The 26,376-nt window shown below is 43.2% G+C and overlaps 1 protein-coding gene across 1 annotated transcript in view; it reads left to right on the top strand.

Moving 5' to 3' along the window:
* ADAM12 (ADAM metallopeptidase domain 12) overlaps positions 1-26,376 on the top strand; it is a 374,252-nt gene that overhangs the window by 210,894 nt on the left and 136,982 nt on the right. Inside the window, exon 4 of the mRNA XM_054436011.2 lies at positions 22,733-22,811. Coding sequence (XP_054291986.1) covers positions 22,733-22,811 — 79 coding nt within the window. The remainder of the gene's footprint in view (positions 1-22,732; positions 22,812-26,376) is intronic.

The following is a 26,376-nucleotide window of genomic DNA, read 5'->3' as shown; positions in this document are numbered from 1 at the left end:
TTCTCTTTATAAAAAATGTGACTTGAAGAACGCATGTATCACAAACCAAATTCCTCTTGTAAGAAGGTTTGTAACTACAATGTGGGAATTTTTTTTTTTCTGACTGTTTGAGACCATGTTTATTCTCTACATAAGAGAATAGTTCCCATTTATATAGAAGGGAGTTTTTAAATGACTGTGATGATTGACTTTGTCTAATGTAGATGCTAAGATATTGACACAGCCATTTTCACATCAATGATCACATAAGTAAAACACAGAACTTTCCAGGTTATTGTTTTAAAAAATTCCAAAATTAAGTTAGAGACTAACATTTTATTCAGAATTGAGGTTAATAAACTAAGTTAAATGAGCGCATGGAGATTCTTCCCTAATGAAGCTGAACAAAGATGCCAGAGGCTTGAGTGACACGTTGCTCGCTCCAGCTACCTCCATTCAAATGCAAAGCCTTCCTTTCTTTTTGGCCAAAAGCCTGATTCATTATCTTCTTCATTAGAAGGACTTCAGCTGGAGTTAATTCCCATTCTTTGTTGCAATGTAAGAAAGCAGGGGCAACTCTTGATTGTATTATTTAACTTTATCTTGAATTCACTGCATTGGATTCATTTTTTTGTTGTTGTTGTTCATTTGCCGATTTGTATCTCCATTCTTCCCTGGGCTTTCTTCCCACATTCTTAAACCAAAATGTTGTTTACTTTTGTCTTTTAAATAACCAAAACCAAGCAAAACAAAATCTATTCCTATCATCATCACAAATCTTCAGTAGGAAACCTTGAAACAGATTCTGGAGTCAGACTGATTTAGGTCCCAGTCTGGTATCTCTGATTTATTAGATGTGTGATCTTCAGCTATGTAATCTCTTTGTGTCTCAGTTGTCTGTTCCACAAAATGGTCAGATTCGTGAGACCTTCTAAGTCTTTTTAAGTACTAAATGAGAGAGTGCTTATTAAATATTAGCATGACACATAGCAGGGGTTCAATAAATGGTGGCCATCATCATTATTCTGTAATTATCAGTGTTCCACATCTCACTGGCATCAAATCTCCTGTTTCTCATCTCAATCCTTTTTTTTTTCCATTTACAATCTAATGTTATCTTCTATTTTCCTCCTGGTAAAGTAATTCTCCATTTTTCTTAGTCTTTTCTTGACAACCTGGCCTCTCCTTTCATAAAAGGCCCTAATAAACATTTCCCATAGCACACCTGCAGCCATGTACAGCCATAAATGAATAATACCAAGTGTATTATGACCAGGAAACCATGTGTGTGTGTGTGTGTGTGTGCACACGCGCACACACACATACACTTTGGCACACTCCTGCTTAAAAAAGTGACAGATTCACTATGGCTGTATACAAACAGGGCAGCACTTTTTCAAACGAAGGGAGCCCTTTTCTGAAAGTTCAGGAGTCCCAGTTGCCAATTTCTCTCTATGCTTTTTTTCTCTCTCAGGCTTCGGCAGTAAACCCTTAGAGGGAAGCTCCTGTAGTCCCCAGACATCACGTGGAAGAGTCACCTGACATTTAACCACACACGTCTCCACGCTTTGGGAGACAATGAGAGATTTCGTTCAGAGCTGTTAGGAATTAAGTTTTTATTTGAATTTATTTTTTAAGGTCATAATTTTTGGCTAAAAGAGTATCATATTTTAGTTACACTATTGCTTCCTATGCCATTGAAACAAAAGAATTGTATTACTCTGTGAAATACAAATAATATGGGATGTACTTGATTTAACTATTGACGTATTCTGAGCACAAGATAGACTATGCCCTAGATGAGTGATTCAGAGTTCTTGCAATGGCAACGTCTTGCCATTTCTGGTTTTATATTTCCTCTCCTCGTCATGTGTCTTAAATTTCACCTAGTGTCTTTATTTAAAATGACAGTAAACTCTATTTCATATCACCTATAAATGAATACCCTAGGAGGCCTCATGATAACGAATCCCACCCTGAAGGATCCCAAAGCCAGGATTTTGAATCATGGCCTTGGCTGAGAGCAATGTTTACCCTCTTGGTGAGTTGTGAGCTCTTTGAACGAAAGGCCGCAGGGCCAGAGAAGGCCTTGAACGCATGTTAATTCACATTATGTTTTCCATCAGAGTCCCTGAGAATATTCTTTACTGGGGATCATTCTGCAGTTGTTATGTGTGCTCAGTAACTTCCCGGAACTCAGTGCCTGATCTGTTTTGTTTTATTAGCCTCCTGGTTATCTGACCCCCTGAGGATCGCAGTGACCTGACTCTCTTGGAACAGATCTTTCTCTGTGGTGTGCAGGGTGAGGGTGAGGCAGCCTTTCTTTATGCTGAGCTAGCACACACACAATGTTGGTTTCCATCACACAGCTTCAGGGAGAGACCTTACGAGACCCATGTTTCCAAAAGAGGGGAACAGCAGATCCCACCTGCCTCTGGGGCTTAAATGCTGACTGGGCTCTCTTGCATGAGGCTTGAACCCCCAGCGAAGTCCAGAGTGGTAAGGGAGAGCCTTTCCCGTCCTTCCAAGAGCAGCTTGCAGGGCAGCCACCGGCTGGGCTTGTTTTGCAAAGTGCAGTGGAAGCCCCTGCTCTTCTGGGCAGTCCGATGGAACGAGCAAACTCTTTCCCAACTGCCCCCAGCACGACACTTACATGGCACCCACAATCACATCACGTCCCTCTCTCGCCACTCGAATGAAACGACTAGGTTATGCTTCAGAACTCCTTGTACTGTTCCTCGATTGTTTTTGATGAGAGAAAAAAATGTAGGGCATGTATAGGCAGTTTCCAAAGCAAGTCATGTACACAGAAAAAGGAAAATCAACTTGATGCTGGGTTTTTTGGCACTCACCACTGACTGTTTTAGAAACATATGTTTAAAATAAAACCTGTAGAAGTCTCGTCTTGGTATTCCAATGGTTTTGCCTGTTTTGATTTTTATTTTCCGAGCAATTGTTATTGTTATGAGTAAATAATAATAATATTTTGTAAGGTTGGCCCGCCAGCAGGCAGGCCATTGTGGAGGTGAGTTGCAACTCCTGGCACCTGGCTGTGTGGCCCAGTGACCTCCGCGTACACTGGTCTTCTGGTGCTGTGTGTTTCTCTCGATGGCGTTCTTCGCTTATTTGTAAATACACCACCTCCTCGTGTGTGCTGTGCTGTTCAGTTTGGCTGCAGGTCCTAGTGAAGCCATTGTTTCTGGCTATTCTCGCAGGATTCTGGCTCTGAAGGTGGTTCCAAGGAAATAGCAGACGAACTCAAAATTGTTTTAATAAAAAGGGGTGAGGACTGTGGTCTTCAAATATGTCATTATCATAGGATACAAAAGCAGTGGAAATGTCTCATTCCAAGAGACTAAGGGTAGTGAGTATAGGGTAAAGGGCACAGGGAGATGGAACACTTAAAATCGTCTTGTGGTAGATGGTGGCACCAACCAGAATAGGGTAAAAAACATGCAATTGTACATCTTCAGTGGGCCAGTTGTCTGGTATGGGAACAGTGTCTTAAAGTTGTTAATAAAAAGATAGGGAAAATGGACATGACACCCTAATGCAAGCCCCGGCCCTGGACTGAACTCAGCCTGGGAGGAGGAAAGACATGCCGCAAAGCTCACAGCTGGGTCAGGGACAGCCTTGAGTGTGGCTGAGAAGTGAGGGACTGCCTGGATGTGACATTTGCTGACTTGGATAGCTGGGCCATGATGCATAGGAGAATATCTGCTTATAGGAAATATGCAATGAAGTATTTGGTGGGAAAGGGCCATGGTGTATATCACTTATCCTCAGATGATTTAGGAAAAACACTGTGTGTGTTTGTAAAGATTGGGAGGCAGGCAGTGGGGTGAAGGGGGAGGAGGGGAGCAACGTATAAAGCAAATGGAATAAAATATTGTCCCAGCTACTCAGGAGGCAGAGGCAGGAGAATGGCTTGAACCCGGGAGGCGGGAAGTTGCAGTGAGCCAAGATCACTCCAGCCTGGTGACAGAGTGAGACTCTATCTCAAAAAAAAAAAAAAAAAATCAACAACAGATGAATCTGGATAAAAGCTTTATAGGTATATGTACGTTGTTTGTATGATTTTTATTTTTGCAATTTTTCTGTAAGTTTGAAATTATTTTCAAATATTAATGCTCTTTAAAAAAAAAAAATGCCCATTCCTAGCCCCCAGGCCCCTGCGATGCTGACTCCCTTGGCCTGAGGTGGTTTCTGACACCAAGGTCCCAGACCAGCCTGAGAAATTCTCTGGAGTTGGGGCCTCTGGTCTCGGGGCCCCAGGCAGACTCTGCTATACTCCTCAGGAAGATTTTCCAAACCACAAAAGAGACTGAATTAGCATTGTGATTTTTCACACTTTTGTTCCTCCATTGACTTTAAAACTTGTACTCTGAAACTTTTTTAAAAAAAAATCTATATTCAAAAGAAGAGGAAATAGTATATTAATCCCTCCTACATACCAGCAGTTCTCAACTGAGGGTGTTTTTGCCCCACAGAGGACAGTTGGCCGTGTCTGGGGACAGTTTTGGTTGGGAGAGAGTTACTGGCATCTTGGGGGTGAAGGCCAGGGATGCTGCTAAACACCCTCCATTACACAGGACAGCCCCCCAGCACAGAATCATCTGCACCGAATGTCAGCTGAGCTGAGGTTGAGAGGCCCCGGTGTTAAGATTCGCCACGTTTGCCGTTTCTGTGGTTCTCCCCTTTCTGAGGTCACCTCAAACAGACTTCATGCCGTTGCCCCTCTCAACACTTCAATTTGTGTTATTATTATTATTATACTTTAAGTTCTGGGGCACATGTGCAGAACGTGCAGATTTGTTACATAGGCATACACGTGCCTTGGTGGTTTGCTGCACCCATCAACCTGTCATCTACATTAGGTATTTCTCCTAATGCTATCCCTCCCCTAGCCTCCCACCCGCCAACAGGCCCCAGTGTGTGATGTTCGCCTCCCTATGTCCATGTGTTCTCATTGTTCAACTTCCACTTATGAGCAAGAACGTGTGGTGTGGGTTTTCTGTTCTTGTGTTAGTTTGCTAAGAATGATGGTTTCTAGCTTCATCCATGTCCCTGCAAAGGACACGAAGTCATCCTTTTTTATGGCTGCATAGTATTCCATGGTGTATATGTGCCACATTTTCTTTATCCAGTCTATCACTGATGGGCATTTGGGTTGGTTCCAAGTCTTTGCTATTGTGAACAATGCTGCAGTAAACATATGTGTGCGTGTGTCTTTATAGTAGAATGATTTATAATCCTTTGGGTATATACTCAGTAATGGGATTGCTGGGTCAAATGGCATTTCTGGTTCTAGATCCTTCAGGAATCGCCACACTTTTCTTCTACAATGGTTGAACTAATTTACACTCCCACCAACAGTGTAAAAAGCATTCCTATTTCTCCACATCCTCTCCAGCATCTGTTGTTTCCTGACTTTTTAATGATTGCCATTCTAACTGGCGTGAGATGGTATCTCATTGTGGTTTTGATTTGCATTTCTCTGATGACCAGTGATGATGAGCTTTTTTTTGTATCTTTGTTGGCAACATAAATGTCTTCTTTTGAGAAATGTCTGTTCATATCCTTCGCCCACTTTTTGATGGGGTTGTTTTTTTCTTGTAAATTTTAAAATAACACACAGTGCCATTGTTACACCCAACAAAATTAGTAATGATTCCCCAGGACCCTCTAATAACCAGAGTCTGAAGTTCCAGGTCAAACAATGCTCTGACCCATCGAGAACTGAAATGTGATTGTTTAATTTTGGAAATCTCTGCCTTTATGGGAAAGATAAAGAGCAGTAACTTCACATTTTATCTACTTTCTGGTTGGATCCATTGCCTCAGTCTTTGTACAGGAGTGCACTTAATACATAATCGTTTTCTGACCCTAAGAAGTGTTGATTAATTCAGCAAGTTTGGAGATCATAATAGTATTTTTTAAATGAAACTATTAGGAGGGATTACTGAAGCTGATCATTATAAATTACATTTTTTAGTCATTAAATTGGGCCTCCCTCCTCCTCAACGTATTAGCTATTTTTTTCCCCAGACACATGGAAAGCTTTCAGCTTCTAATGAAGAACTCCTTTCTGGAGCATGTTTCTAGAATATGAGTTTAGCAGCACACATGATGTCATCCTAATTCCCAACTTTGCGTGCAAGATTCTTGTGTGAAAATGAAACCATAAATCCCATCTGAATTCTACTTGCTGGGTCCTTTATAGGAAGTATTCTTCTGTTTTCCTTTTCTAAAGAAACCACAACAGTGTCATCTGAGTAACAGATCCACGACTGGGAAGCCAGAAATACTGGAAGCATGATTGTCTTTTTCTGGCCAAAGTCCATCCAGAGAAGTGAAGTCATGTTTTGGGATGGGTGCATTGAGTAGGTATCTGGTTTTGTCCCATACGCAAGACACCTTGGAGACTTAGCAGTGAACAAGCCACAAGGAAAAGGTGCTAACTCTAGCCTAGTACTGTAAGATTGCTTGTTGCCTAATGCCAGCAGCTTTTTAAAAATGCAGTCCAAGTAAGTAATACATTAGAATGCCTGGACAGCAAATGAACTCTAAAGATTTCATAAATGTAATGAATTACTGCTTCAATCAAATATGAACCAACTAACCACCCCTGCCACGGTTTTTAAGTAATTTTACAATTTGAGACCATGATGCTTGTTAAAGATCTCTATTTTTCATGACCCAGGGTAATATTTTGTCGTGTATTGCATTACTTAATTAAATCAACAAGGTAATTCATAAGAATTACCCTGCCTAGCTGAAGCATAATGAAAGCAGCATAAAATATTCCCAACCATCATTCTGACTAAACTATTTAAGCGCTTATGGAAAATTAGCTGTTAGAATTAGCCAAACTCTTTTGTAACTTAGGAGGCTGGAATTGAATAAGAAATTAAGGCACTGGGGAAAATGTCCATTTACCATTGGAGAGTCCATATGGAGGAAGCAAATAGTTCAAAGGCCCAGCTGTAAGAATATTGATTGGTGTGGCCTTTATCCTGGAGAGAAATCCATCAATGAATGGCCCACTGTCACTGACATCTGTCCTCTGGTTCTTCTCTAGGGTTCTCGACAGCATTAGATCTTAATGCAAAATGCTCCCAGTTTTGTATTGTTTTGTTTTGTTTTGTTTTTTTAAGTAAATCAACTAAGCACTTGGAGAATCGTTACTGGGAAACAGAAATATTCAGCATGGGTATTACAAGTACTTCTTGTTGTAGTTTCTTTAAAACAAAGAAAACAGAAGAGTACTTCATATAAAGAACCCAACAGCTAGAATTCAGATGGGATTAATGGTTTTATTTTACAGTTTTATATTTTACAATCCTTCCTTGTCCCAGACACGGTGCTTTTCTAACAGCTCTGTTGCAGGCAGTGGTGTCTGCGTGGGGCTGGCACAACCCGTGGCTTTTTTTGGATCCTCCTGACTCAGCCTAGGGGATCGGAGCAGGCAAACTCAGTGGGCCTTCACAGAAAAGAGGGTGTGCTTTAACTGATTATGCCTCTGTACACCTGGGTTCACACACAGGGACAACCCCCCACTGCCCTTTTTTTTTTTTTAAAGGAGAAACACATCTATTTCAAAATCCAGGCACATTTCATGGTAGCCTCAGCAAGAGGACCTGAACCGCTCCGTGGGCCAATTTAGAACACTTCAGAAAGTGAAGGTCCTTTTCCCTGCCCCAGATCCCTCCTGGTGTCTGTCTCCTGGCGGCGATGGTATGGAAATTTGCAGAGCATGACCCTCTCTGAGCAAGCAGAGAGGAGCAAATTTGATCTAACACACATTCTATGAGTTTGGTTCAATGCAGGTCAATTTTTAAGAGAGCCCAGCTGGCCAGTCTGCAAGTCTGCCAGGGAGCTGGCTGGCTGGCTGGCTTCCGCCACGGCCAAGAAAATCCCCTTCTGCCTCAAAGCACCAATTAATACAAGTTCTTCACCGAGCTGGGTGGGTGAAGGAAACAGGGCTGAAATGCATCCAGCTTTCTGTGAAACCACTTACGAGGTCATCAGCCCTGAAATCTTGCAGGACCCCCTGCTTTGGGCCAGGCGGAAGATGCCCATCTACACCAGAAGACTCTGAGATACCAGCTGGTGTGAGGAGGGGACGCACATACCAGGTCATTTTATTTTTAAAGTGTAAAGCTGTATGTACAAGAAGTCGAAGGTATTTGGTTCAATGGTTCCAAATAAGTCGGCTAAACTTTTTTTTAATTCTGAAAGTTAAGGAAATGCCATTTGAAGATGTATCTTGTAAAGTATATTTTCTATTCAACCTTATGAACTAAAAACCAGATATATTTTAGGTGGTAGAACTTCTAAGGATCAACATGTCTTTTACCAGTCAGTGTTTTGTGGGTTTGGGTGGTGTTGGTGGTTTTATTTTATTTTATTCTTTTAGAGTAGAAAGAACTCCTCATATCCTAAAATAGCAGCAAGTCAATAATGATTCTATTATGTATGGGTGCTTTTGCCATATTTTTCTCATTCTCAGTTATTCCATTCATTCTACAAGTGTTTATTGAGCATCTACTAAGTTCCAGACATTAGTGTAAGGGCTGGGGAGGGACCCAGACAGCCTCTGCCCTAATGGGGGAAACATACCTCAAATGACAGAGCAAATAAATGAGAAATGGCACTATGTGCTCAAGGAACAGGGCAGAACCTTGCAAGAGCAGCGAACAAGGAGAACCGCATTTAGGAAGGGGCAGGCAGGGAAGATTGCTGCAGATACTGTCATTTTGGATGAGGGTTACTAAGAGTTGGCCAGGCAGAGAAAGTGGGAAGAATGTTCCAGACCAAGATAAGAAGGGTGGTGGACTTGGGAAACCAAAGCGAGGCCACAGAGCCTAAGTGGGATGAATTGGGCAGGAAGAGGGGGTGGGCCTGGTCCACATTAAGGAATTTGTTTTTTGCTTTTTGGGTTTTTTTTCGAGACGGAGTCCCACTCTGTGGCCCAGGCTGGAGTGCAGTGGCACGATCTGGGCTCACTACAATCTCTGCCTCTCGGGTTCAAGCAAATCTCCTGCCTCAGCTTCCTGAGTACTGGGATTACAGGCACGCGCCACCACACCCGGCTAATTTTTGTATTGTTAGTAGAGATGGGGTTTCACCATGTTGGCCAGGCTGGTCTCGAACTCCTGACCTCAAGTGATCCTCCTGCCTCAGCCTCCCAAAGTGCTGGGATTACAGGTGTGAGCCACCGCGCCCGGCCATGCACTAAGGAATTAGAATTCTACTCAGGGTTCTGTAAGGAGCAGTGCAGTGTTTTAAGTGGAGAAGTGACATGATCCATTTTCGTTTTAAAAACTTCACACTGGCTGGTGTATGAAAAACAGACCTAAATGTTTCAAGAGTGAAAACAGGAGTCTGGCTACTCTATTATGGAAGGTTAGGTGTGGGGAAATGGTGGCTGGGACCAGAGGAATGGTAGGTGAGATGAATGGAAGCCAGCGGGCTTATTAATAATAATAATTGCTTCCATTTACTGAGTACATAATATGGGTTTGGCATGTTTATCATCTATAACATATATTAACTTCCCATATAGTGTCCCTGTGAGGCAGGCACTATCATTCTCATTTTAGATGAGGAAACTCCAGCATGAGGTCAGATTTCATGTTCAAAGTCATAAAAGAAGAAAATGGCAGAATGAGATTTGTTCTTAACCACTGTTGCTGTACTACTGCTAGAGATATATTTTGAAGGTAGATTGGTCTTCTTGTCCACATTTTATTACTGGGAAATGTATCAGCCCAAACATCCTGCAGACACTGACTGAAAGCCTTTTGGAGCCAGGAACTGGCCTTGGAAGTGAGTAAGGAAGACCCCACCAGTTAGCCCAGCTGAAAAGGCACCTCTCTCCACTTGAATCTTTTTGTACATGAGGTCCAGTTAATCAGTTAGGTAAATACATTCCTTAAAATAATCAACCAAGAATTTTCTGGGACAGGAAGGGAGAAGGGTGTGCTTTTCTATCCAACATGCATATGGCCAAGGGCTGGGTGTAAGATATGTTAGCATGTGACAACCCAAGCCCATTGCCGCTGTAAGAGTGTGTGGCCTTGAACACATTTCTTAACACTTCTGAGCCTCAATTCCTATATCTATAAAATGGCCATATACCAACTCATAGTGTCATTATAAAGATTTAAAGAATCGCCAGTTGTCACATGTCCTCCCACATCAGAGACCATGTGGATGCTTAATGAGCAGTGGCTAATAAATACCACTTGCAGTCCAGGGCAAGAAGGGCAATTAGAAAATGAATTCGAGGTTCACTTTGCTTCTGGTCTGTAGATTATTTGCAGGTGGTATGTGGCACTAATGAATAAATATCAATGGATTTGATCGTTCACTCGCATTATTGAATATTTCATGCACCTTTATGCATGGAATAGTATCAACTGATACACATAAAATGACTAAGGTGATTATTCTCCACACTAGACGCAAACAGAACCCCGCTTTATACAGTTCCTCGTTATTTCTTTCAGTTTTGACCCATGGCAATAAGTGGGAAATAGATTCACCCAACTCACTCCAAATTCTTTATAATTGCTTTCAAAGACAGAGATTGCTACATTAGGTATAGTTGTCCCTTTAAAAGAATATGGGCAGAAAAGGCAAAAGTCAGATTAAGGGGAAATAGAAGTCGTATAAGCATAGCAATAAGAGCTCTAAAGTCGAAATGCCTACACAGTGCCAGCTGTGTGACCCCGGCAAAGTTGCCTAACCTCTCTTTGCCTCCAGTGTCTCATATACAAATAAGTACCTGCCTGCCAAAATTGTTGTAAAAGTTAAATTTAAAAATACACATAAAGTGCCTTTGCTTAGGAAGAGCTCAAATGAACGTTAGTGACTGATGCTGCTTAGTGACTGATGCTGTTGCTACTGTTACAGCCAACTCTTGTTTTCTTAAAGGAAGAAGGAAAATTTTGAAGTTTAAGAGGAATAACTGTTCTACCTGTGTTGTTAGAAACGTTTGAAGAATGCAACGTAAGCTGACCTACTAAATCTACCCTTGCGATTCATTCTGAGAGAAGTGGGCATGGGGCTTTACTGTCAGTGGAAGTAATCGTTTACAACTTTTGTAATCAGGTTTACAACTTTTCCCCTGTATCTGAGGCCCTATATATATTTTTTTCTTAAAATTGTGTTATTGAAACTTGATAGATCTCATACTAGGAAGGCAATCATGACACATTAAAAACAGCCTGAGGCCAGGCACGGTGGCTCATGCCTGTAATCCCAGCACTTTGGGAGGCCGAGGCGGGCAGATCACAAGGTCAAGAGATGGAGACCATCCTGACCAATATGGTGAAACCCCATCTCTACTAAAAATACAAAAATTACCTGGGTGTAGTGGCACACGCCTGTAGTCTCAGCTACTCGGGAGGTTGGGGTGGGAGAATCACTTGAACCGGGAGGCAGAGGTTGCAGTGAGCAGAGATCTTGCGCCACTGCACTCCAGCCTGGTGATAAAATGAGACTCTGTCTCAAAAAAAAAAAAAAAAAAAAAAAACCTGCCTGAAATGGTATGTAAGTCCTCATCCAAGACTTGCAAACTGTATCTAGTCATTTAAAAGGGGAGAAAACAGCCCAAAGCCTTAAGACTGAGTCTCATGCCAGCTGGAGAGCTGCAAAGGTGGAAGCCCATCAGTTTCCACCCGCTCATACATTTCAGCCAGTTGACAAGTCAGCCCTCCTGTTCTTATAGAGGCCTCCACTGAGTCTGCAACAGTCCAAAAGGGTGTCTATGAACTCTTCATTCATGAACAGATAGGCTCATCTGAACAGTCCCAAAAGACAATCATAACAGCATGTCTCAGTGTGTCACATGATTTGACCCAAAATTCTGTGTATATGGGACTTACAATGGAAGCAGTATATTAAGAAGTTATTTTGCAGGAAACTTTGTTGTCCCCTACGGCTTCCAAAATGCTGTATCAACAGTCTTATTTAATATAGTTTGTGAAACTAAATGAGAAAGAGCTGGGCAAAGGAAGCTTTTTTTATTCCAGGGGAAAACAAAAGTTGTTTTGATCATTTTGAATATTTTAGTAAATGGAGAATAACAAAAGAAAAATGGAATGTACGTGCTCCATTGTTCTTACAGATGTACAGTTTAAATAGTTAGGATCCCAAAATACTGAAATTATATCCAAAAATAATTTGGATTTTGTAACAAAATTGAATTGCATGTGAAGAGAAATAGCATAGTACCATTTTCAAGTGTCTCTTCCAACATGGAGGAAAAATTATTTGAGAAAAACACGGAATTTGATTTGTTGCTGCTTATTTTTCAGACCGTCAAAACCATATGCTGATGCTGCTTCCTGGGAAGGCAGTGCCGACCAGCAGCTAGGAACAGGTGGTCTTTGGAGCTAAATAGAGTCAAGTTTAGTCTCCACGGCTCAGCTGTGTGGCTTTGGACAAGTCACTTAACCTCTCTGAGTGCTTCCTCTTCCTTATCAAGCAGGCAATTACAGTCCTTACCCTGCAGAGTCTCTTTCAAGATAAAGTAAGGAAGTGCATATCAAAAGCGAATGCCCCCGGCTGGGCACGGTGGCTCACGCCTGTAATCCCAGCACTTTGGGAGGCTGAGACAGGTGTCAGGAGTTCAAGACCAGCCTGGCCAACATGGCAAAACCCCATCTGTACTAAAACTACAGAAAATTAGCCAGGCGTAGTGGTGTGTGCCTGTAATCCCAGCTACTCAGGAGGCTGAGGCAGAATTGCTTGAGCTTGGGAGGCGGATGTCGCAGTCAGCCGGGATCGCACCACTGCACTCCAGCCTGGGTGACAGAGAGAGACTCAGTCTCAAAAAAAATGAAAATAAAAAAAAGTGAATGCCCCAAGGCCTGACACCCTGTGAGCAAACAATGAACAGAGGGGCAGGAGGCAGGCGGCAAGATGATGAGGGCAAGGCATTGAGGGTGGTGGCGGCGATGCTTTGCTTTCATTCTCTAAGACGATAACCCAGATCATGAGTTATTTACCAGGCTGTGATAACTTTTGCCATAAAAAAGAAGCATAAATATTTGCAAAGACAAAGTTCTGAAAGAAGTTTGAGCAAAGTTGAGAAGTGAGAAATACCAGATGTCTTCGATTCTTCTCTTTCATTCTTCTCTTATTTTATACCTCAATACACCGGTTTTACAGAGAATCTTTCAACTGTCTGATCTTTTCATAAAATAGTCCAGAAAAGCCAATGATAGCAGCATGAAGATCTTCATGATTCCAGCTAGTCTGGAGTTTCTGCTGAAAACCAGAGTGAGTGTTTTCAGAGGATGCAGGGTCCGGTCTGGGTGCATACCATTTGCCCTCCAGATCTTTTCTCTATATTTATTTAGCTGTGATTGAGGAATAGACAGTTTTCATTAAAGGATATCATTTTAGTAACTTGGAAAATCCTGATCATGATTTTTAATTATGATCTTTATTGGATGCTATGTTTTGTTAAAGCTCCTGGCCCTTAGTCCCACATATGAAAGTATTTGTAGCTGTATTTCCACATTCTAATAAAAGAAATCCATTACCCAAATTTATATATGAATGATTTTGTAATTTGTGGAATGATGACATGATAAAGTAAATCTTCAGCAAAAAACTCGGTTGGATACTTTGTTCGAATACCAAGTGGATCTACCAGGAAGAAGAAATCACTGAAGCCTACATCGCCTGGCATGATTTAATTGCAAAGAGTATCTATACTGCCTGCTGGTGTTAATTGACAAACAAGAACTGTCTTGTGACACTATGGCATGGCATGAATATGCTGTATAGAATAATTAAACCCTCCAACAATGCATATGGTCTTCAAAGAAATAATAGGAAAAAGTTGACATGTCATCAATTAGTTTTTTCATATTCTAAATAATTGATGCCAATCTCTTACTTTTCTTTCCCCATTTCCCTCATTTAAGCAGTTTTGAAATTGATAACATGTTGTCATCGTTGATCCGGATGACCGGTCAACATTCAGAATTCTTGAAATAATGAAGGAATGAATGAGATTGTCCCCACCCCATACCCCCTGTATGATCAGTGTAAGCAATTTGAAGCATATTTCTTTTATTTTTAATTGATCCAATTAGTTCCGACACATTCTATCCAGATTGGGTTGTGTTTCTATGATAATGATTCAGTTTCTCATTCGTTTATTTACGAAGCACTTCTTCTATGCTAGGCATTGTGCTAGGTGTAGAGGTGTTGTTTCTGCTTTTTAGCTCAACCCAGTGTGGGAGGAAGACAAGTAAACAAGAAATAAGGCCGAATAGGGAAAGTCTTGTTACAGAATCCTGGCAGAACACAAGAGAAAGGCTGATTCACTCCTGGGGCCAGGGGGTTTCTTTCAGTTCTCCCATGCTTTGGAGTGTAACATATGTCATCTTAATGAAATCCATCTCATTCAAACTGTGTAACTAAATTATATAAGGGTAAAGTTAAAGTTGGATAATTTCAATATTGATCTGAAAGCAATTTGGAGGTCATTCATGTTTTGAGTCAATACTCAAAACATTTTAGAAATGCAAGAAATTTTATCAGGAAGAACTTTACCTACATGGTAATATTTTCGTGCAAATTCTAAATACTCGTTTTCAGCCAGTATATCCAAAGATTTTGAAATCAGAAAATACAGTACTCAGCCAAAAAGGATGGGAGTCTACTTGTCCTCTCTAAATGAGGGTGGACACCATGTGTCTCCAAACCGTAGGAGTCACCTGCTCCCATGATGTGTCCAAGAAAGAGAACAGCTCTCAGCACTGAGCATGGCTGGATTAGGACATTCTTGCATTGCTATGAAGAAATACCTGAGACTTGGTAATTTATAAAGAAAAAAGTTTTCATTGGCTCACAGTTCTGCAGGCTTTACAGGAAGCATAGCATCGGCATCTGCTCAGCTTCTGGGGAAGCCTCAGAAAGCTTGCAATCCTGGTGGAAGGTGCAGTGGAAGCATGTACCTCGTATGATGAAAGCGGGAGAAAGTGAGAGGAAGGGGTGGGAGGAGGAGGTGCCACATGCTTTTAAATGACCAGATCTTGCAAAAAGTCATTCTCACGAAGACAGCACCAAGCCATCAAGGATCCGCCCCCACAATCCAAACACCTCCTACCGGACCCCACCTCCAGCTTTGGGGATTACAATTAAATGTGAGATTTGAGTGGGGACAAGTATCTAAACTACATCCATGGCTAAGACTGAACTCATGTCTCTTCTCTCCTTTATGAGTCACCCATCTCTGTTGACATCATGCAAGAGTCCTCAGTCTGTCACGCAGTTCCTGATTCTGGGCCCCCCTGAATTTCCCATCCCGTCGTGCCCTGGCCTGATACTCTGTGTGGACGCTCACACCAGCCTCCTTGCTAACCTTCCTGCAGCCTGTTTTTTTCTCTTTCCCCTCCAAGTCTCATCCGTGTGGCTGTCAGAACTGCCTGTGGCTCTGAAGCTTGTGTCTGCTCAGGTCCCTTCCGTGTTTGGCAGCTCCGCATGGCACAGGATAAAGTCAGCAGCGTTGGGCAGCATGTAGGTTCTGTCCCAAGCCTGCCTGTCTCAGCAGCAGCGGGTCTCCCTGCCTCAGGCCCTGCACCCTGACCACGTGGCGTCCGTGTCATTTCGCCTCCCCTCTGTGCGTTACCCACTAGCATGCTGTTTCTGTGCCCCCATGCCTTTGAGGATGCAGTCCCCTCTCGCTGGAATGCTCTCCTCCCCATTTCCCATTCCTCTCCTCACCTTTCCCCCACCAGCCCAGCTCATTCTTCCCCATTTTTCCTGACTCCCTTGGGCACCCCCTCCCCGGGCTGACTTCTGGGTTGGAAGCCTTTCCTGGGGCTCCAGCGGTGCTTTGGGCATATCCCTGTCATGGAGCCCTGACCACTCTGGGTCTGTGTCCTTCACCAGTGGGGCCTCCTGGAGCATCTTATTCCCATTGTGCAGCATGCTAGATATTGTTTAAATGAGAGAATATTTAGGGGTCACATGTCATCCCACAACGAATGGCAAATAGCAAAATCAACTCCTGGCACAGTTAAAATGCATTTTACTTCCTGGTATTGAGAGAAACAGAGTGCCTTGTTAGATCAGCTAATCTAATAAGCAGAGAAAAAGAATGCTCTCATGAAATTGTGCATTCACCTTCTGTTTTCATTTGCTGACATAAGAGAGTCCATCTAATTGGATTTTCTCTTTGGGGAAATCTGCAGGCTCCAAGGCCATTGCTGTCACATTTCCAATACTGCCATTGTCCATCCACCCCCCTTAGTTCTCTCCAGGGGGCTTTGACTCCCGGCCCCTTTTAAATTAGGCACACATCTTAGAAAACCTCCATCCAGTGCCTTCTCAGTTTCATCCATGCTCCCTGGCAAGTCATGGTGCTGGAGAAAGATGTGGGGTGTGTATCACCCAGGAAGGAACAGAAAGCCCGAAGCAAAAGGGGCAGTGCCTGCTGCATGCTCCTCAAATTCACTTATTCATTCATGTATTCATCTGCTCAACACATATGTATTCAGCACTTAGCACAGCACCTGCAGCAAACACTCCGTCAATATTGCTTGACCATCCTGTAAGGTCTGGTAGCGCCACACAGTGGTTAAGAGCACAAATTCTAAAGCAAAACCACCCGGACACTGTCATGGATGGCATGACCTTGGGCAGGTCATTTGACCCTGCTGTGTCTTGGTTTCCTCTTTTAAATAGGAATTAAAAAAATAGTGTCCATGGGCCAGATAATACATGGATTAAATGAGATATCAGGGGCTCAGCACAGTGCCTGGCCCAGGGTGAGTGTTTAGCAGCTATTAATGCTTACAGCCAGGAGGAGGCTGCAGGGCTGGAAGTGAGGGACACAGCGATGACCAAGGAGCCCTCCTGTGGCTCATATTCTTGAAGGTAGAGCTAAATAAGTAAGGAGATGCATAAACAAAATAGGAATACCAGGCAGAAAACCAAAGGAGGACTGCGATGGGGGCCAATAGTGGTGATGGGGCTGCTTTAGATAAGAGATCAGGAAAGGACCCTCTGGGAAGACAACATTGAAACAAAGAGCAGAAGGATGAAAAGGAGCTGGCTACATGAAAAGCCATGTGAACAATGTTCCAGACACAGGGCACAGCAGGTGCAATGGCCCTCAGAGGGAGAGGGTCTGGAATGTTTTAGAACCAACCAGAGGCCAGTGTTGGCTAGAGTAGCATGAGCTAGAGGGAAAAATGCACACAGTGTGGTGGGAAGGTAGGCAGCATGAGGTTGCAAGCACCTCAGAGGCCATGGGGAGGCGTTGGGATTTCACCCCAGGGCGAACAGGAAGACACTAAAGAGTTTTAGCAGGGACGGCACCATGATCTCCAAGCAGGACCTGACGAAGTCAGAGCAGGGAGCAGGGACACACAAAGCCCTGCATGGTGGGTTCATTCCCAAGGGTGTGGAGTGCATGACACCTGGAGTCTTGGCTGCAGAAGCACAGATTCCTGGAAGGGAGAGCTGGGAAGGAGTTCAGATATCAGCTCACATTGCTTCCCTCCATCTCTCATTCAAACCCCTCAGAGGAAACCAAGGAAGCTGCCTGTTTTCCCAGCTCATAGCACTGGGGCTGATCAACAGAAAGCCCATCATCAGTTTGGGGCTTTTTTTTGGAGTCGGGGGAAGTTGGTATTTAGCTATTTAAATGGATAGATCATTGCATGGTTTTGTTGGGCACACCATGTTGTTTTGAAGGAGATAGTTGAATCTAGCTAATAAACAAAGGTATTACCTCCCAGTTACCATTTTTGTGGTGAGCACACGTTAACATTCACTGCCTGCATTTTGCAAGACTCTGTTATACGCTGAGCATGAATTTTTGCTGGCTTTCCTCCTGTTCCTCTCTTTCCCTTCCCCTTCCCCTTCCCCTCTCTTGCCTTCAAAATATCTTGAGAAGATACAATATACACAAGTGGTATGACTGCATCTTATCTGTAAATCAACATTTCTTTTCCAGACTGTATAAGAAAAACTCGAAAAGGAACATATCATTTAGTGCCTCGGCAGCAGTGGGACATGGTCAGGGCTGTAAGCACAAGCCCCTGTTCCACTCTCTTTAGACAAGACGAAACATAACACAGTGCTTAAGAACTCTCCAGAGCTCGAAGCAAGACTGTGGTTGTGTTTCTGCTTAGCTCCAATGACACTTGGATGACGATGAGGAGCAGTGCATAGTTTTAGGGCTTTGTATTGCTGTTCTGAGTCACATTTCAAAACCTTCTAATGAATTTTACTGCTGTTTAACCCTAAAATTACTCTGTCCTCCAGTTTGCTGATAGTTGTCTATCAAAAGCTCGTTTTCTGTAATCCCCAGCTTTCCTGATGGATTTTTCATCCCCTTCATACGTAAAATGGCTTTTCTCCTTGGCCATCTGTCCAAACCAGCTTTCAGTTAAGCCTGGTCAGAAGCCTTCAAACGATGTATCTTTGTTCTGCAAATGTCTGCACCCATCACTCCTCTTAATATTAGGTATTTATATACCTTGTTCATTCGAATAAGATTTCAACATTGTTATGACCTGAATTGCTAAAATATTAAGAAAATATGTGATAGAACTACAAATACATAGTAAATAATATGAGTAATAATTAATATAACTTAATCTACATTAAATTCTTCCTTTCCTTTCTCTGTAATCTTGAAGCTGGTCAAGTGTGCTCCTTTTTTTTTTTTTTTTTTTTTTTTTTTTTGATGGAGTCTCGCTCTGTCGCCCAGGCTGGAGTGCAGTGGCACAATCTCGGCTCACTGCAAGCTCTGCCTCCCAGGTTCACGCCATTCTCCTGCCTCAGCCTCCTGAGTAGTTGGGACTACAGGCGCCCGCCACCACGCCCAGCTAATTTTTTGTATTTTTAGTAGAGACTGGGTTTCACTATGTTAGCCAGGATGGTCTCGATCTCCTGACCCCGTGATCCGCCCGCCTTGGCCTCCCAAAGTGCTGGGATTACAGGCGCGAGCCACTGCGCCCGGCTATGTGCTCTTTTTTAAGACTATTGAGGCCACTATGGGTTCTGGCTCAGTAGAGAATAGGCTGTGTGCATCCTTAGCTGCATCCTTAGCTGCATCCTCCGTGCTCTGTGCATCCTCCCCCCCGTGCTCTGCGCATCCTCCCCACCGTGCTCTGTGCATCTACTCCCCGTGCTCTGCGCATCCTGTCCTCGTGCTCTGTGTATCCTCCCCCCGTGCTCTGCGCATCCTCCCCCCCATGCTCTGTGCATCCTCTCCCCATGCTCTGCACATCCTCCCCCCTGTGCTCTGCGCGTCCTCTCCCCGTGCTGTGTGTATCCATTCCCCGTGCTCTACGCATCCTCCCCCCCGTACTGTGTGCATTCCCCCCTCCATGCTCTGCTCATCCTCCCACCCGTGCTCTGTGCATCCCCACCCCATGCTCTATGCATCCCCCACCCCGTGCTCTGTGTATCCCCCCCACGTGCTCTGTGCATTCCCGCATCCCCCCTCCATGCTCTCTGCATCCTCCCCTCAGTGCTCTATGCATCCCCCCGACCTCTGCTCTCTGCATCCCCGCCCCGGGCTCTGTGCATCCCCGCCCCATGCTTTGTGCAACCTCTCTCCGTGCTCTGTGCATCCTCCCCCTGTGCTCTGTGCATCCTCTCCCTGTGCTCTGTGCATCCTGTCTCCGTGCTCTGTGCATCCTCCCGTGCTCTGTGCATCCTCCCATGCTCTGTGCATCCCTCGTGCTCTGTGCATCCTCCCCTCCATGCTCTGTGCCTCCCGCTGTGCTCTGTGCCTCCTCTCCCGGTGCTCTGTGCATCCTCTCTCTGTGCTCTGTGCATTCTCCCGTGCTGTGTGCATTACCCCGTGCTCTGCATATTGTCCTGTGTTGTGTGTATCCCTCTGTGCTCTGCATCCTTCTGCCTGTTCCTCTGCAGCTTCGCCCATGTCCCCTCTCAGCCCCATCCCTCCAGTTATTCCCCTCTCTGGTTTTCACATCCCACCTTTCTGCTTCCCTTTGGAACTGTGCTGTGGAACATTCGTTCACCTCACCTGTCGCCTTGACTTGGGCTCACCTGCTGCAGCTCCATTGTCAAGGTCACCAGACTCCTCCACCCTCCTGGAGCTCTCTGCCTGTGACTAAGGACTACCCCTTCTTCACACTCCTCTCTTCAGGGCCCTGTCACCTTCCCACTGCCTTGCCTTCTCTCCCTCCCCTCTTCCTTTCCTTTGCCTGACCGCGTGACAGGGCCAGGGTGCCCTGTGAATGAGACTGCCCAGGCAGCCCCTCTGGCAGCTCAGAGGAGGTGAGCTTAGAAGACAGGGGTTTGAGAGCCCAGCGCTGCCAAGGAGGGCAACTTTCTCTGGCACGACGTGTGCACTGCTGAGGAGAGTGAGGGGCAGCACTTGGGAGGCCCACGTGCCTTTGCCAGTAAGTGTGAGGGCTCGTCTGTGTTTTATGTTTTCCGCACACTCTCTCAAACACTCACTGTTAAGTAGACTGCAGCGGAGACCTGCCATCAGGGTCTAACTGATTTAAGCCAGGCATATCCTCAACATATTACAATCCGTGTAGAACAAGGAGCTGACTCTCAGTTCTGAACTTGGCTGGGAGGGGGTCTAAGAACTCTGACTGTGTAAGGAAAGTGCTTCTCATCTCTGACATTTGCATATTCCCGCTTCTTTTCCTTCCCTGCCATACTGATCAGGACTCTGGTTGCAAAACCCAGCTCCAGCCAGCGTAGGCAGAAGGGAGGGACTTAGGAGGAGGAGGAGAGGCGGAGCAGGCCCCAGGGGCAGCAGGTCCATCTCCCTCTCCCTGCCTTTTGTCCCTGCCTGAGGGTGACAGCTTTGTTCTCTCTGACTAGCGTTTTCCTGAAGTAAGGGACCAGGATGGAGGTGGTGGCCACATTCTCAGAGCCTTGAGAACAAAGAAGAAAGACCTCATCCCCAGACATCCCAGCTCAACATGCTGTAGGGAAGATTTGTGATGGGCTTAGCTTGGGTCACGTGTTCATCTCCGGATCAGGAGTGGAGGAGCCCCCCCCACAGGACCAAATGGTGTGAAAAGTGGAGAGTGTCTTCTTCTGATGACAGGAGAGGGCAGGCAGCACCTTCACCATCCACAAAGTTCAGTGTTTAAAGCAACTCTTGACTCCCTGTTGTCCAGACACAGAAAACCCAGGTTCTGTTTAGAGCCTTTCTGTGTCTTCCACCAGCCCAGCTCCCCAGACTCCAGGCCTTTCAGGCCCTGACCTTGACATTATCTGCCTGGATTTCCCCTCTCCTTCCACCCCCTCCTGGTCCCGGCCGACTCCTGCTCCATCGTTAGGGCCCAGTAGTTCTCGGCTCCCTCTGCAAAGCCTTTCCCTTGCGGGAGGCTCCACCCGAAGCACATCCATGCACCCAGAAGTGTTACTGCTGGAGGATGTCCAGGTTCTTGGTGTTTTGAACAAAGAATTGGACAAAATGCACAGACAAAACAAGGAAAGAATGAAGCAACAGAAGCAGAGATTTATTGAAAATGAAATTACGCTCCACAGGGTGTGAGGGGGCCCAAGCATAGGTGCTCAAGATCCCCGTTACAGAATTTTCTGGGATTTAAATACCCTCTAGAGGTTTCCATTGGTTACTTGGTGTATGCCCTATGTAAATGAAGGGGATGAGGTAAAGTTACAAAGTCATTTAATTGCTGTACACCCTATGTAAATGGAGAGGATATTTCCTGTCATAGCTGAAGTGTTTCCATTTGACTTAGTTCTAGAAAGTCAGCATGAATCGACCTTATGTTCCCTGCCTCCAGACCCTACTCTCCTGCCTCAGAAGGACTCTGTTTCTACTCTGTGATCGCTCCCTTCACACTGGATTCTGTGTCACCCATCACCCTACCAGCTCGTGGTGTCATCAAGATGGGGGCTGTTCCTACTTGTCTTTGTATCCCAGCAGGTAGCACCTGGCAGCGGTAGTTACACAGGAAATACTTCCTGTGGTTGTGTTGAACAGGATAAAATAGTGCATATTATGTAAGACATTGGAAAATAATTTAAAATCTAAGTAACCCATGCTTTGCAATCTTTAATGAAGTTCTGGTAGACTGCATACAGTTTTATTAATAGTTAGAATAAACAGGGGGTTTCCTCCCCCTTTCAATTTATCTTAGAAATTCAATATTTCAGGGTGTGCAAAATCGTTTTTCCTCACCTCATACATGCATCGCTGCTTTTAGCATTTCGTTGCTGTTCTGTGACATTTCTGTGACATTTCAATATTGTCAGCTGGTTCTCTCACCTGCAGGGGAGCCAGCAGGGGCACTGCTGTGGATCCGAATGATTTTCCCAGCGGGTGGTTCAACCATTGATTCCAGTTGGCGGAGACTGTGACTTCCACGCGGGAGATTTTCCCGAATTGGAAATCTGCCTGTACTATTCATGGAAGAGTATATGTGTGTGCACACATGTGTGTGTTTGCAAGTGTGTGCACCTAGTGTGCACATGAAGGAATGTGGGAGAAAGGGAGAGAGGGAGGGTTCAACGTTGAGTGTGTGGGCTATTGTTCCGAGGACGCATATCTGACTCTGTTGTCTGAGTCTCCTCTGAATTCTCCCTGGAGAACCTAAACCGGGAAGGCCCTAATGGGAGCCTGCTTGGATTATCTGTTAAAAAAAAAAAAGGAGGTCACAATCTTGCTACCCTATAGCCTAGTCATTCACAACAACGTATCAATGCAATTCTGCACTCATCTTTTTATGGTGTTTTTATTTTTCCGCAGAGGTCTCATTGCCAGCAGTTTCACGGAAACCCACTATCTGCAAGACGGTACTGATGTCTCCCGCGCTCGAAATTACACGGTAATTCTGGCACATTGGATCACCATAATCTTACACCATTGGATCTGTGCTTAAACTTTGTAGCGATTTTATTCGGAGCAAAATCACATGCCCAGATTCTTAACTTAGGCTCCCCACCAAGAAGCGCTGGTGTGTCCCTTAGTGGTAGGCGTTCCATTGTAACTCCAAAACACCAGCCTTGGCCAGGTATGTGCGCAGACAGCCCTTGAGGGAATGAATGGCTTTATGGCAGAGCTGAACCTTGAAACTACCTTCCAAGGACTATGGATGCTCATTTGGGCAAATCCTTTTTAGAAAACCTAGCCAGTTAGAGATGGCTTGGAAGGCAGCCATGCCTGGACTGAACTTGGCTACATTAAACTCTGAGGTGCCTTAAAGAACTTTAAAAGAAAACTGATTCTGCTTAACCTATTCTGAATGTATCCACAATGTGGATATGATTCTATATCGTGGGTGTTACTGTAACATGACATATATCCCCTCTCAGGCCGTGTTTCTGGTATTTGAACTTTTAGCTGTGTCCTGGACAAAATGCTCACTTCATTTGTTGCTTTAGCAAATGTTTACTGTGTATTCTCCGTGATCTGTCCCACATGTGAATATGGGGATTCAGAGAGAATAGGACAGAGTCGCTGCCCTCCGGGAAGGAGGAAGATTACTTGTTTTAAAGAGCTGTAGGTATTTATTTTAAAAAGGATGAGCTAGAGGCAGGCTTTATGCTTATCCCTTATCATTGAAGCTTGTCAAGTAGCCGTTATTGTCTGCAGTGATTCCTCCCTTCTCTGCTTGACACCAACACTTTTCTTTATCACTTGTTTGACACTTGGCACTTACAAGCTGATACCTGCAGCCTTCCAGGAACTTGGTGGAATGAGCTGCTATAGCTCTCCCAGTCCAAAGAAAACACATGGAAATCCTGGATAAAATATAAACATTTAAGAATTTTTGCTAATGCCTGGTCAAGCTCAAAAGAGAGTCAGCAAAATCCCCAAGAGGCAGAAACAAAGAGGGGATGTTATTCCTGAGCACTGGCTGGTGAGTTGGGGCTCACCAAAGGGCTATTCAAAGACCCAAAGGGCTATTCAAGATCCAGAAAGAGGGCCTGGTGCTTGGGTTTGGGAAAAGAGAAGTAACCGCCTGCAGCTGAGAATCCCACAAAAGCCAGATCCCCAGGAAAGCTGCTTTCCTCTGTGAAAAAGAGACAAAAAGAACTCTTCCAATCCAGGGATGGGAGCTGGGAGGAAGAATTGTTTGCCAGGTGTCTTGGATTGAAAAAAGATTTCATAAAAAATGAAGACATTGAAACCCCAGTTAGTCTCATGTGTGGATGTTGGGAATAGTCTGGGCCTGTGTCCAAATTTTTAATACCAGCGTAGGAATGGAATTCCCAGTCAAGATATTGACCTCAAAACTGGTCCCACATCAGTGAAACTCCCATGGGCCCAGGCATAAGCCAACTCAAAATAGTTCTGTAGGAATATTTCTATAACATGAACAGATAACATAACATGAGATGCCCTCATGGAAGAAAAAGTAATAAAAATATTAAAGATGAGCCCCAGATCAAAATTACAAGCCACACAATGCAAAAAGCCATTGTACGCAAGCATCAGCAGACAAGAGAAACAAGAATTAGGACCTCTGAGAACATAAGAGATAATGGAAAAATCAGAGAAAAAAATTTAAAGAGAACAGAATGGGTCTAATAGAAATCCCACAATGAAAATACATAAAATTTAAAAACACACAAGGAAACAAGCCGTGTTTAATCAGAGTGTGACGAGCCTGTCCCTGAATTGAGGAAAGACATGAGTCTTGAGGAAAATCCACCAAGGAGGTGGATAACTTAGAATAACTAAACTAAACATACTCCAGGACAGCTTATGATGAAAATGCAGAACACCAAAGATGAACTCTTAAAACCACTTGAGGCAAAAGAGAGATTTGTACAAAATAATGACAACTAAACCAACAACAAACTTTTCGTTAGTAACTATGCAATTAAAACTTGAGAGCTAAGGGAAAATTATTGTCAGTCTCAATCCTATATTCATTAATTATTTTATAAGAATAAAAATGAAACAGACATTTTCATACAAAGATGAGAGAATTTACTACCCTCAGATTCCAACGAAGGTATCTACCAAAGGGTAACTAACAAAGAATAGCTCAGTAGGAAGGAAATTGATCACCAGCAGCAAGGACAGGAAGTCAGAAGCACTACTAAGCAAAATAATGCGTGTGAATAAATTTAAATAAGCTTCTTAAAATGACTGTTACAACAGTGACCAAATTTGGACAGTTTAAAACCAGATGAGCTAATAGATTTAAAATTGTTTAAGAATTTGTATTGTACTGGAGAATAATAGACATGCTGATTAACTTTACATTTTGATAAGAGTGTGTCCTGCAATTTTAAGTATAGCTATTTAAAGAATAGAAAAACATAAAATAGTAAGATAAAAATGAGTCAACATATTAATCTCATTATATATAAACAGACGGAATCTCTTTGTGAAAATGAAAACAGATAATCTGCTTAGAATTTACAATAAAATCCAGCTACATCATTTTACAAGATTCACACCCAAAATATAAAATGGTTGTGAGAACAAAGAAAAGGAATGGGAAAAGATATTGTAGACAAATCTTAATCCAAAAAAAAAAAAAAAAGCTGCTATAGTGGTAACATCAGAGAAGCTAGACCTTAAGGCAAAAATGACATTAATAGGAATAAAAGAGGTAATTCTGTAATGATAAAAGGAGCAACTTAGAAAGGTAGTAAAAGAATTTTGAAACTGTATATGCTAGCAAAATTCTCAAAATACATAAAGCAATAAATGATAGAATCTAGATATAACTTTTAAATCTAATTATAGATTCATCTAGAACTAAGCTTTAGCCCAGCTCCTAATTAAAGGATTTCTTAAAATCCGAAACAAAACAAAAAACCATTAAAGATTAGACATTATGGGCTAAAACTTGTTTGGTTCCTAGAAGGTTACCAAAAAAGCTTTCAATACTGAACGCATTTTACAATTTTTCCTCAAAAGAAAAGTCTCTAGATATAAAATTGATACGCTTAATTCATAAAGCAAGTCACTGAAAATGTCTGGACACATTCACAGAGTGGGAGATTTAAATATACCTCTCTCAGAAATGAAGATTCTTTAAATGAGCAGAAATTAATGAAAAGGAAGACCAAAAACAAACAAACAAAAAAAACTCAAGAGAGAAGATGAATTAAACCAAAAGCTGGTGCTTTGAAAATATTCATAAAATGGACAAAACATTTATAAAATTAAGAAAGAAAGAATTCCCAAGTAAATAATATTAAGAATGCAAAGAGGGATATAAATATTTTTACTCAGAGATTTTTTAAATCACAAGAATGTTGTGAACAATACTAATCATTTTCTTAGAAATGTAAAATTATTAACACTGGTTCAAGGTGAAAGAGGAAAATTTAAATATAACTATATAAAGAAATTAAATTTTTAATAGTATTTTTAATATTTACTGACAAAAATAAGATCAGACTCAAATGATTTAGCTGGTGAGTTTT

Source organism: Pongo pygmaeus, chromosome 8 (genome assembly GCF_028885625.2).
Source record: "Pongo pygmaeus isolate AG05252 chromosome 8, NHGRI_mPonPyg2-v2.0_pri, whole genome shotgun sequence".
NCBI lineage: Eukaryota > Metazoa > Chordata > Mammalia > Primates > Hominidae > Pongo > Pongo pygmaeus.
The sequence above is the reverse complement of the archived record's forward strand: the minus strand, read 5'-3'. Positions and strand labels throughout refer to the sequence as shown.